This window comes from Cotesia glomerata, linkage group LG2 (genome assembly GCF_020080835.1).
Source record: "Cotesia glomerata isolate CgM1 linkage group LG2, MPM_Cglom_v2.3, whole genome shotgun sequence".
Taxonomy (NCBI): Eukaryota; Metazoa; Arthropoda; class Insecta; order Hymenoptera; family Braconidae; genus Cotesia; species Cotesia glomerata.
In genome coordinates this window covers 3,162,720-3,175,726 of record NC_058159.1, presented here as the reverse complement: position 1 = coordinate 3,175,726, position 13,007 = coordinate 3,162,720, and the positions used below count along the sequence as shown (strand labels likewise).

At 33.8% G+C, this 13,007-nt stretch overlaps 1 protein-coding gene across 1 annotated transcript; it reads left to right on the top strand.

Moving 5' to 3' along the window:
* Positions 1-286: 286 nt before the first annotated feature.
* LOC123260066 lies at positions 287-1,808 on the top strand. Its single transcript, XM_044720990.1, has 3 exons — positions 287-495; positions 779-1,433; positions 1,555-1,808. Exons 1-3 carry the CDS (start codon positions 360-362, stop codon positions 1,604-1,606), a joined length of 843 nt encoding a protein of 280 aa, XP_044576925.1. The 5' UTR covers positions 287-359; the 3' UTR covers positions 1,607-1,808.
* Positions 1,809-13,007: the final 11,199 nt, after the last annotated feature.

The following is a 13,007-nucleotide window of genomic DNA, read 5'->3' as shown; positions in this document are numbered from 1 at the left end:
TCGACTTTGGTGAGTCTGACGACATATATAGTGACCTACTCTGAATTGTTCCACCGAGATAAAATAAAATATTGGCTCAGCTTTTCTCTCCTTTTTCCTACCAACAATTTTTGATAGATTTTACGAGATAAGGACATTAACTGGGGCGAGTCTGGTCTCTGAGGACCCAAAGTTTTCGTGATTAACCAGAGTTACTACTGAGATCTCGGCATTCGATTATTTAATGTCAATGCGTCATAAATTTTTTCCGCTGAGGGAACGTTTTTTTCTTTTGTTTATTTTTCTTGGAAACAATAGAAAGTTGTGATGTGATTTATCTTTAGTTTCATTTGTGTAATCGTAAATTGATAAATTTCAGTATGAATCCAGTCCAATTTGGTTTTTTGAAGCCAAAAATTTTTTTGGTTAAAGGTTTTTTTAGTAAATTTAATTTCGGGAAATTATTTGAACAAAGTGAAAATGTTTTGGAGAAGTTTAAAAAATTTTTATGCTTGGGTAAGAAACTTAAAATTTTTTTAGTTATTAAGTAAATAATCTGTTTGTTATTTGTCATGATTTATTTTTAGTGCGTGTTTAAAAATAAAAATTACTTAATTATTTAATAGTCTTTAATTAAAGCTAATAATAATATTTGTTCTTTACTAATAATTTTTTCAATTGATTTTTTTGTGGGTTAGAAGATTAAAAAAAAATTAATTTTGAGCCTTTACTTTTGAATAACTTTTATATATTATTATAAATTATTTTCAAATACTTATTTAAGAATTCTACCTTTCAGAAAATCCTCGAGGAACATTAGAATGGCTGGACAATTTTGACTGGAACAAAAATTACCAATTTGAAAACCGAGAATTTTTGATTTCCGACGTGGAATTAGAAACTTTGTGTCGCCAAAGAGGATACAACTTTTCTGTAAAATCAGAACTTGAAGAACTAGACGTACCAACGTATGTTTTGAAGCAGAAATGGGGAATTAATTTACTGGAGTCATTTAAAATCGACCGAAAACCTAAAGCTTCAAAAAATGAAATTGACTCCTCGCTAAAAATGATTCCAACACCCGAAAATTTGGACATCGATATTGAGACTCCTCCAAAAGAAGAAAAGAGTAAAATTGAAGAGCAAGATGACGTATCAGCTTGGCACGAAGTGTTCACAAGGACCGTCCAACATATAAAGGACGTGGGTGAATTTGTTTCGAAGCTGAGTAACGATAAGAACGAACCAAAAGTAAAATTCTCAATTTTGCCTGAACCACCCGGTCCAAGAGCTGACATCGCGATTGTCAGGTCCGCTGATGATTTCAAGAGATTGACAGCTTTGAAAAATATTTTAGTTTCTGAGAATTTCATCCACCAACACTCTCCCCAGCCTCGAATTCTTGTTCATGAATTTTTCAGGGGACCAATTAAAAGCCGAAACTCTGAACATTTGTAAGTTGTTTAATTTTTTTCATTCCTACACTGATTGAATATAGCTGAATAGATTTTTTAAATATCAATAAATAGATTTTTTTTTTTAATTTTGATAAAAAATTGAATTTTTTAATTAAAGCAAATCGGAAAAAAAAGCTCGGAAGATCACCGAAGGAAATGGAAGTTTATGATCTGTTCGAGAAAATAGTTTGCGGAAAAGGGAAGTCGCAAAACAGAGGCACTAAGAGGGTGATAATCGTCGACGCGGAACTGGGATCGAACTATCCACCCGGATGTCGAATCAACCGAGCGCAGTGTCGCTGGCGCCATTAACCTTAAGAACTTTATTATTTATCTCTTCCATCATCTTTTATCACACCAGCCTGAACAGAGTGGAAAAAAAACTAAAAATAAAACAAAATAAAAGCCCCTACGAAACAAAAACTGTAATTCGACTTCGGCAAATTAAATTCTAAATTGTATGTATAAAGAATGGCCTAATAGACTTTCAAGTAAGCCAAATTAAATAAATAAAAAAATTCGCCATGAGCAAATGATATACATTTCGCTGGCGCTGCAGCGTTTGCGTGAGCGAAATAGGTATAGGACGTATTATCATTTCAGTGGGACACGACGAGTTTGCGTGACAACTTGTCCAGAATTAAACCACACCAGCAGCATTATCCTTCAAATCGGTAAGTATTTCGTTAAATAACATTCGTGTAGACGTAGACGAGTGAATAAACGAAAAAAAATTAAGTGTGTTCTGATGAAAACAGTGCTGGTATTAAATGATAGGGGACACACGAAATCTCGATGAGTCGTCGGAAATTATAAGAAGAGCGTATGTATTTCATGTTTGGACTAATCAGGAGCAGAGGCGAATTTCGGATTTCGGTGGTCTGGTTCCACGGGTTTCCTATTAAATCCAAAACCGTGATCCAGATGCCGTGTCTGGCTCTCTGCCTATTAAATACGTCCCTACTACATATTATAGATTGTCTGCTGCTATATCTATATGTTCAGCAGGTAATTCATGCACATAAATAACAGGACTGCACACGAGAGATCATCGAGACGGCTGTTGGCTGTTATTCGATAGCGCTAGCCGGGCTCCGAATAGGAGCAACGTCCAATCATTCAAATCGTAGTTATCGAATTCCGTGGAGGGCGCGGATAATGCGGCGATAATAATTCTGATCCTCTTTGCCCGGCTTCCAAAGGGCCCGGTAATCACTGGGGATTAATGAGGCCGGAGGTTGGACTCATTAGTGACAATAGATCATAGGTAGTTTTTTTTATTGATTTTTTTTTAAATACACGGAGAGAAAAAATTAGTAATATTTAGTAAATCCCCTCATTTGTAATAAAATTGGTGATATATATTTTATAAATTGCTAAAAGGTAATTACGATTTTTACATTATTTTTTTATAGTATTTTCATGAATGTGGAATGATTGCTATGTTAGCATAATTAAAGTTGATAATTAAAATTATGGAAAAAAATCCTCGTTACCATCAAACAGATTAAAAATTACCATTCTACATAGCAAATCTGACAATTTTCTTCATTCCGTGTATCAAATCCACGATAGTTGGATTATAGTTGAACCAAATTGATACCCTAGCACATATTTACCCAAAATAAAAAGCAAAATAGCCGATAAATCTCATGTTATTTTCTTCAAAAAGCGTTTACTTATAAACACCCAGGTGGTTTTCAGGTTCCAGCAATCTCTAGATCGAGGTGCTGGAACAGGTGTACGGCAAGCGTGAAATTCATTATTATTTAAGGTGGATAAAAAATGAAATGTAGAGTTGAAGCATCAAGTCGGAGATAAGAGGCGGGGGCAAGAAGAGGAAGATGATTGAACGTGAACGGTAGCGAAACCACAGTCTAAATCAAACCCGAGAATGATGATAGCTCTAGCTGATGCTCAATTTGTAGGGTTACTTTCTTGAGAATAATCAGAGGTGGATTCGTGGTATCGACTGAAAATTGAAGCTACTGGTACTGGTGCTGGTATGGACGGGATTGGCTCTTATTTCTCGATCTGGCTCGGCTCCGGCCTACGCTTGCTTGTCCAGAGTCGAGAGAGAGTTAATAAAAGAAATAATGATAAGAAATAAAAGATAAGTAACTATTCTGAGCAAGTCGAATCTTTCGATTGGAGGCACGTCGGGAAAAATATCAAGATGGAGAATGAGAATGGGAATCCGGTGGCTGGTAGCTCGCTACTCATACTTACAAGTTATAAGACAAGGTTCTCTTTATTTACGGGGGACGATGACTGCTCCGGGATCGCATCACCTTGACCCTCTCGCTCCTTTCCTCAGGGTTGGGAGGACGGGGCTGATACCATCTCGCTCGGATCATTTTATACCCGATCCCCTCCAAGTATTGTCTATTATCATGATGTGTGCCCACTGACGCTCCGGTCTCCTCTCCTGACGGTCCTTCTCCTAAGAGCTAAGATGAAACCTCACTGTTCACTCCTATCCTCCCATCCTGAGTATATTACTCACGCCACCGTGTTTTCACTTGGCACGCCGATCACCGCTGATATCATAACTCCTTGTCGTACCCGCCGAGAGAGACCGACCACTCATCTCCCATCTTATTCTGCATCGTCTTGTCTATTTTATTTATTGTTTTTTTTTTTTTTAGCCTACTGAAAGCATCTAGACTTAAGACTTGGACTCGCGATAGCAGGACCGATATATTGCTACTTCCAACAACGGATAGGATACCTCTACGCTAAGTGTGCTCACGGAAATGAGATATGCTGGAGCTTCATACACTATTTTTGTAATATAAGGCTAATGCTGATGATATTTATCGCTGTTGTCCCATTTTATCATTTTTTTTTTTGTTAAGTATTATTCACTTTTAGATATTCAATTTTTTAAATAAAAATTTTTCCAATCTTCACATACATTTTTTTTCTGTGTATTATTTTCGTAAAAAAATTTTGTAAATTCATCATATTAGCATCTACCCTTAATAATGTTTTTAAAAACTTTTTTTATGAATTTAAAATCTTAGGAAGAAATAAAAAATTATTTATTAGGTGTTTGAATTAATTCGTAGCGTTTTAAAAAAGATAGCGCAAATAGTACAGGAGTCCATTGGTAACTAAAGTTATCTACTTTATGTGAAACAGCTATCATTAGGGGTGTCATAAGCTATCATTATTATTTTTTCAACGTAAACAACAACACCCCGTAATTCATTAAAGATGTCAAAATTAGTTCCAGATGAAGTATTTTTGCGGGGAGTTTTGCTTCATTATTTTAATATGAATAAAACTGCTGCCGAAAGTCATCGAATTTTAGTGGATGTTTATAATAGTAAGCATGATCTAGCTGAGCAAACATGTAGAAAGTGGTTTGCACGTTTCAAAAGTGGTGATTTCGATCTGAAAGATAAAGAACGACCTGGGTAGCCGAAAAAGTTTGAAGATGAAGAATTGGAGGAATTGCTCAATGAAGACTCATGTCAAACGCTTCAGGAATTGGCTACGTCAATGAATAAGGGATTTTTTGTATTTGAATTTAAATACATAATTTTTTGTAAAGTTAAAAACGCTATGAATTAATTCCAACTCCTAATAATTACTATCTCGTTTCTCTTAAAACTTACATAAAATTTCTAGTCCGTTGGCGATAATTTACCACAAAAATATATCGTCTAGCAAAGCATCATAGAATGGAAAAAAGACAGAAGACATATAGTACTCCAGTTGTTAAATTTCCCAGGCGATAATTACCGTCTTTGCCCTTAAGTCGAAGGCGGCTAGCTGGACCCTACTCGTTTGTAGCGATCGCAACGGATCAGGGCTCGGTAATTACTTTTGTCTGAATTTTTTCCTCTCGCCCGGGCTGCTAGCAAACGACTACAATTGGAGATAGATAGACCAGGAGCAGGATAGGACACGAGCGGAGGATTAGAGGCGAATAAGAGTAAAGTCCGAGTAGACGTAAGAACAAAACAGTTAAGTATAAGTAACAATGAAAGACGAGTCGAGTTGAGTTGAGTTGAGAGATGTCGATAATCTCGAGGTCTGTGGTTGACGTGGATTAATCACTTGGCATGTGCTGCGGCGAACGACGCGACGCTGACTCCGCATACCAGGAATTGCCCATCCACCATAATGCTTAGCTTATATCACATAAACGGGTAATTGAATGATATCCGGCTGAAAAGCTCCGTGACTTTTTTGTAATGTCACTGCAGTACCTCCTCTCCTATCCTGCGTTAAACGATTCCCAAGTGACTTGCACTCTCCATTTATATTACTTTTTATATTAATTTATACAAGTGCACAATTCAATTGACAGCTTTGATACCACGTATATAGAGTTACAATAATATTATATAAAACGCACATTCACTTTGACTTCAATTCTAGCCAATTGTTATTGCTGATGGAATATTCTCCATTTGTTTTTTTGACCAACTGCATCAATCTCATCTGATCAACTCCCGGCTTTTATTAATAATAGACCTCGCGCTGAGAAAACACTAAACGAGTTATTTTGTTTATCATAAAAGATAAATCATTTATTTTTTGTTTGGATAAAAAGTTTTTTATGCAGAAATTTATTTTTAAAAAATCTACACTGAAAAAAAAAAATTAACTTGAATCAAGAGAAAAATTCTTAAACCAAGAAAATAATTTTGAAGAATTTTATCGTCTTGAATTAAGACGAAAAATTCTTAAATCAAGTAAAATTTACTCAAACCAAGAAAAATTTCTTAATTTAAGAATTTTTTGACTCAAATAAAGAAGATGAATTTCTTCAAAATTATTTACTTGATTTAAGTAAATTTTTTTTCTGTGTATTAAATTATGTTTTTGTTTAAATGAAAATTTTTTTTTAATAATACGAGAGAGTCTTATCACAATTATATCACAGATGGACGTATAGTAGATTATTGCGTGACCCGAATCAAACGTTCGTCACGGCACAATTAATAACGCGTCTGATGTGTGGGTGCGGTTACTTTATACAATAGCAAGTACGACTAATATCTCTTCTCTTCTCTCATATATTAGTATCACATTATACTTCCTAACGACAGAGCTAACGAGAAAAAAATAAAAGCCATGTTGAAGTGAAAATACCGCCGCGTCATCAGCCCGGTGATTTTCCTTTTATTTTTTTCATTACACTGTACGATTATTTTTCCCAACTGGCGTCACGTCATATACACACACAACAACACTCACAACAGTACACACACAGAGGAGTCCTTGGACTTGGAGCTTACAGAACTTATAAGGCCAAGGGGCTGTTGGTTTAGGAATAACTTCCATAAATATTTAGTTGTTTAACATCCATGCAGCCGTATAGAAGATGTAATAGTTATTCTATATGGATTTACATAACGACCGACATGGTATCAACTTCGATGAGGCAATTTTCCCGAGATGCTCTGCGTCCGTCTAAGGACGAGCTGGATGGTAGATACTGGAGGAGCTTCAGGATCAAAGCGGCGAAACAAAATTACCGGGACGTGCGACACGAGAGTCGTGGTAGCCAATTTGTGTAAGTTGTTACTCGGGTACATCCAAGTGCTCCACAGACGAATCATTTTCATCCTTATACATCACGATTCTATCAGCTACACAGTTACACAATATACCATCAGGGTGAGTCGAAAACAACAAAAATTTGTTTTTAATAATGTAGTTCTATTAGTATGGTTAATTTTCTTTCGATTAGTCAAGCTATCACATGAAAAAATTTTCTGACATGGTCAATTTTTTATCAGACCTGATATGAGTTGATCTCGTCATATATGACCATATCAGACTACATATTAATAAAAAAAAACCCTATAATATAAGTGAAGTTTGAATTTCTAGTAATATTTTAATTTTCATATATTTTCTAGAAAATTTGTACATAACTTAACATTTTTTTTTAAACGAAAATCAATTTAATATTTGATTACATTACAATTAATTACAGATAAGCTTTTTAAAGTAATGAAAAATTGATTTTTACTTTAAATATTTTTTTACTATAAGGCTAAATTTTTCTCTCTACTATCGAGACGATTTAGCTATCATACGACACCTATTGAAGATTTTTAATACTAACTTTTGATCAAAAAATTATACATGGCTATATATGACCATTCCAGGCCTGATAATGACATATCAAATTCCATCATAATTTTTTTATAAGATTATATCAAAAGCAACAGAGGATAAAATTGATCTAGAGACACTCAGACGTGTGTCTAAAATAATTAACCAATAAATTCAAATCTTATTACTGTTATTCATCAGCCTGAACGGTTAGCGAACTCAAATAAGCTCGAATCTTGATAGACATATATCCCCGTCTTTTAACCCGTCTTGTTTAATGTCGTTAAATTTACGCTCTGAAATAAATAAAAGAGCCAGCTAGAACCAGCTGTTGGCAAGTGACTTGTGTTGACACAACTTTTGACATACTCGTTGACAAAATTTAATCTTACCGTTTTTTACGATCATGCTTCCATTAAACGATGATAAATCTCAGGCAGTCCCACACATTTCTTGTTCCTCCTCCTCCTCAATCTTCAGGCTTTCCTTTTTCCTCTTTCTTCTTGTATCCTACATTGAAGCTTCCACATTTAATACCGGGCTCGATCCCCTGTTATGTTCCTATTACTTGTCACAGTCATGTAGACCGTGGTAGTTCTATTTCGAGAAGACTTTTCGGCTCGCCGTAGTTGTCGTCGATGAATAACATCTTGTATAAACAAACCGCACCGATTTCTGTCGCCTGTCCCCATGTGAGAGTATGTATGCGTATAATAATAATACCAGAGCACATATATATATTTGTCTTGTTCTCGTTGTACGGAGTACAGAGTAGAGAAGTTTAAGACGTCTTGTTAGTTTTATTTCACAATAAACACACCAGTTTTACTCACTTCTATCTGTATATATGTATATACTTTTCTATGTAATGCTAAAATGTATAATGTAATGTAGAATGTGTGTTCCATCGGCTAAAGTTCTCATTTGTTTTATCTTAAATATATTCAGTCATCGTGTGTATGTTTAAACCGTATGTTAACTCGGGTGTTTGTCAACTGGATGGAGTCGTATATGCCAAACAAATGAAAACGGGCCACCCGTCAGCTTTACGTCCTATGTCGCTCTAACAAATTCTGGTTATCGTTCTCGGCTGAGTATGTCAAGTAATGCTTTTATTTCAGAACTTTTTAACTTTAATGGTCTAGTCTGTCTAATATTTCTCTATACTCGTCACAACATTAGAAAAACATAATTGTGACAAAAACTTTCGACGTGAGGGTTGAAATTTTTTTCTCTGTAGATTTTATGCACTGTAAAAATTTTATAATGCAAGATTTTTTATTTTTTAATATTATTGTTAGTAAAATTTATTATTTTCAGAGGAGTAAAGTACTAGGTGTTTGAATTAATTCGTAGCGTTTTAAAAAAGATAGCGCAAATAGTAGAGGATAATAGTACCATTATTATTTTTTTAACGTAAACAACAACACTCCGTAATTCATTTAATATGTCAAAATTAGTTCCGGATAAAGTGTTTCTGCGGGGAGTTTTGCTTCATTATTTTAATATGAATAAAACTGCTGCCGAAAGTCATCGAATTTTAGTGGATGTTTATGGTGAGCATGCTCTAGCTGAGCAAACATGTAGAAAGTGGTTTGCACATTTCAAAAGTGGTGATTTCGATCTGAAAGATAAAGAACGACCTGGACAGCCGAAAAAGTTTGAAGATGAAGAATTGGAGGAATTGCTCAATGAAGACTCATGTCAAACGCTTCAGGAATTGGCTACGTCATTGAATAAAAGATTTTTTGTATTTGAATTTAAATAAATAATTTTTTGTAAAGTTAACGCTACGAATTAATTCCAACTCCTAATAGAATAAAATAAATTAGCGAAAACATTTGAGTAAACTGAACGTGGATAAATAACTGGTAGGATGAGCCATACAGAGCGTAAGCGAGATGCCGCGGGCAGTATCGTCTTGATTTTGAGCTAACGGGGTAAAGACTCACGCACACCCTCTTCCCCTCTTTCTTCTTACCCTTAGACTGGGTTCCTGGTGGAGAGATGGATAAATATGTGTGGGTATTGACTATTGACCAGGATCGCGGCTCCGGAACCCGCTGGGCATCCGTTGATTACCTACCTCTCTGAGTCTCTTTCACTGCGGGATTTTAATTAGCGGCGTTTGCGAGGAGCAAACATCCTACACTCAATCCCACTGGACTTTCTGCAACCCCTTTCACCGATAATTCCCGCGATGAAAAATTATCTTCAATTTGATATTTATATTACCAACATTATAACTTTATATCAAACGGATTTTATTTCTATTTTTTTTTCGGAGCGAATTTATAGATGAAATAATAAAGCGTAAGTATCTGAAATATTATTTTATTTACTTTCTGTAAGTAAATATTATTAAAAAAAAATTCGGAAATAATTTATTTTATGTTGAAAGTCAAAATTAAAATTTGTTTTGTTATATTTGTTTTACTTAGAAAAAAAATAAATTAAAAAGAAAAGCAGTGTCACTAATTACAGCACTGAGACGTTGACAGATAATAATTGTCGCTCTCGCACTTAAAATGACTCTAGAAATTCCAGAACAACATTATTTCCAATGACTGTAAAATACTTTGAAATATTATATATACCTCGTAGTAAGTAATCGCGCCGGGACTACGGGTTCTACATTTCGACATACCAATTTGTACTAAAACTAACATAACAAGAGGAGTCGAGATAAACGTGACGACTGCGAATTAGCTCGAGTTATTTGGCAACTAAACAGCTACCAGAAGATAATTAAAAATTTCACGATTTTTTTTAAAACTGGATTAAAATTAATTTAATTATATCGACGGTCTAATTGGAAATTTATCTTCCTTATTTTTTAGAGGGTGTTTTTTTAACATTTTTATGTAGCAATAATCCAATTATAAATTATTTGAATGATTTAAACTTAAATATTATATCTCTATTAGATATTAATGATATTAAATGTTTTCTTTTAAGTAATAATAAATTTTGAACTAATTGTTTTTTCCTACAAATAGAAGATTCTCTAAAATGGAGTTAGACAATTTGCTAATTAGAATGTCGATATGGATTTATTTCACCAATGATTGTTAAAAATTATTAATATTATTATTTTAGGCGAAATATTGAAAATACAAAAAAATAATAAGAGATTATTTTCTTTTTATAGAAAATTAAATTCTCTATAAAAAATGTTCCGGTCAATTTTTCTTTGTATTATTAATTTTTTAGGCAAAATATTGATTTAAATAAAAAATCAAAAAATTTTATTAATATTTTTAATATCATCATTATTATAATTATAAATGTGAAGCACGATGTGTTGTGAAAACAAGACAGCGACAACGAAGGGTAAAGCAATCTTTTTAGATCCTGTATGTCATTAATCACCAGCTTCTTAACGTGGTATTCCCTCGTGCCTATTTTACACGGCTCGTTGAAACAGCCCTGTCACCATACTCCGGATATTTTCTTATCTTTTCTTTCATTACATTAACAGCAACACCAGCACCAACAATAATAAAACATAAATAATAAACTATCTAGGCTTGATAATTACTAAATTAAAAAAACCATCACGTATCTCAACGACAATAATAATAATAAACAGCGTATGAGTGGTCTTAGCCATTTTGATTCATGAGTCGACGACATGGACGTGAATAGAACGGCGATGTGTACTTAAGCGGTGGTAAAAGCAAAATAAAAAGTCCAAATTAAAATCAAAACAAAATAAATCGAATGAAATGAAACTTAAGTTTATTGCTCTTTATATTAGATAGAATAGGATGGGCTTTAGTTTAGTTTATAATACCAATATATACGTGTTTATAATGTGCACATAGAATCGGGGACCCTGTTGTATGCTTAACGCTCTATAATTAGCCTCTGTACTCTGTATTGTGTTACTCGAGAGGATTACAACGCCCGTAAACTCCTCATAAATTTTTTTCCGGCGCCAAACTAAACCCCATCAATCTCTATCTGAACGTTAGATTATTAATTTTTCTTATTTAAGTTTGTTTTTAAAATATTAATAGAAAACTTTGTAATAATGTTTAATTTTGAACCCCCTTTTACATCTAAACTGCTAAAAGAATTTTTTAATTGATAAATTTTGCCTAAATAAATTAATTTATTAACACTATATAAATAAACTCTTCTATCAATTTAGAACATTGACAAAAAAAAAATACTTCCACTGATAAAGTTTTCTAGATCGTAATTTTACTGATAAATTTCTTTATTTTTCTTTGCTATCTTCTCTTTAATTAAAGATATATTTATAACTATTTAAACGACTTAATATGTGCCTCAATTCTTTTCTAAAAAATAAATAAATGGCGAATAAAAATGTTAATATTTATAATCTTGACTATTCCTAGTGCAGTAAATTCTCGATCCCGTCCAACCGGTTATGTCATCGAGCGGAGACCCGAGCAGCGGATTCCGCGTCAAAGTGTCCCGCGAGGTATCGCCTCACGGGTCAGATCGGAATCAAGATGCATGAATACTTCGTTACGGCCTGGATCTTAAAAGTCTTGCGTTGGATTTGTATTCGATTCCTCACGCATACTTTGTATATAGATATATAGATATATACATATATTCTGGATACTTTGCACTGCTGGCTCTTAACTTCTTACTTACTCACTCAGTACGCTGGTACTTGCAACTCGCTACTCTTTACTCTTTACTGCAGAGCCTCTGCATGCAATACTATTTTATTTATATACTTCTGGCGTATAACGATCCGTGGATGACTCTAGAAAATTGCATCGGTCCGTCTTGACTCACTACACTACACTACAAGATATAATACATGGATCACGGATCAATGCCCGCGAATAAAATACGACGTTATGTCCTCATACTTCTCGTCATATAATATCAACGTGCTATTATTATTCCGTTGAGTTTTATTTTTATTGATAGATAATCGGAAAGCTCTGCGAGGACTAGTCAATCCCCGACTCTAGTCTACGGTATACACTCAAGAGATGACTCGACATAATCAATAATAATCCGTCGATGCGCTTTGGAGGCGTGACGGGAACCCGGTTTTGTCGCAAAAATTAAACTGTCTTATCATCGAGGTGCAGCTTCTGCAGGAAACGTTACTTTTGATTTTTGAGAATCATTTTATTTTGCTTATTTATTTATTTACTGTTATCAATTTTATATTTTGTTTATTTTTATTATTAATAGATCAATCATAAATAAATTCAATCAAATCAATCTCTTAATGTTACCTTGAAAAAAAAAAAATTAACGATTCATGAGAAAAATTCTTAATCCGAGAAAATCATTTTTAAGAGCTTCATCGTTTTGATTTAAGTAAAAAAATTCTTGAAGAGAAATTTTTTTTAATTTAAAAAAATTAGGTTTTATTTAAGAAATTTTGGTCTTGATCTAAAGACAATAAAACTCTTTAAAATGATTTTCTTAGTTAAAAAATGCACTAATACGACGTTTTAGCTCCATCACAATATTTTTTCGATAGCAGAG

What these genes read in the sequence shown, in the direction of transcription:
- LOC123260066 (XM_044720990.1), top strand. Translation starts at nt 360, where the DNA reads ATGAATCCAGTCCAATTTGGTTTTTTGAAGCCAAAAATTTTTTTGGTT. An exon ending in TAAAAAATTTTTATGCTTGG is followed by an intron (nt 496 to 778) that starts GTAAGAAACTTA and finishes TCTACCTTTCAG; the next exon opens with AAAATCCTCGAGGAACATTA. An exon ending in AGCCGAAACTCTGAACATTT is followed by an intron (nt 1,434 to 1,554) that starts GTAAGTTGTTTA and finishes TTTTAATTAAAG; the next exon opens with CAAATCGGAAAAAAAAGCTC.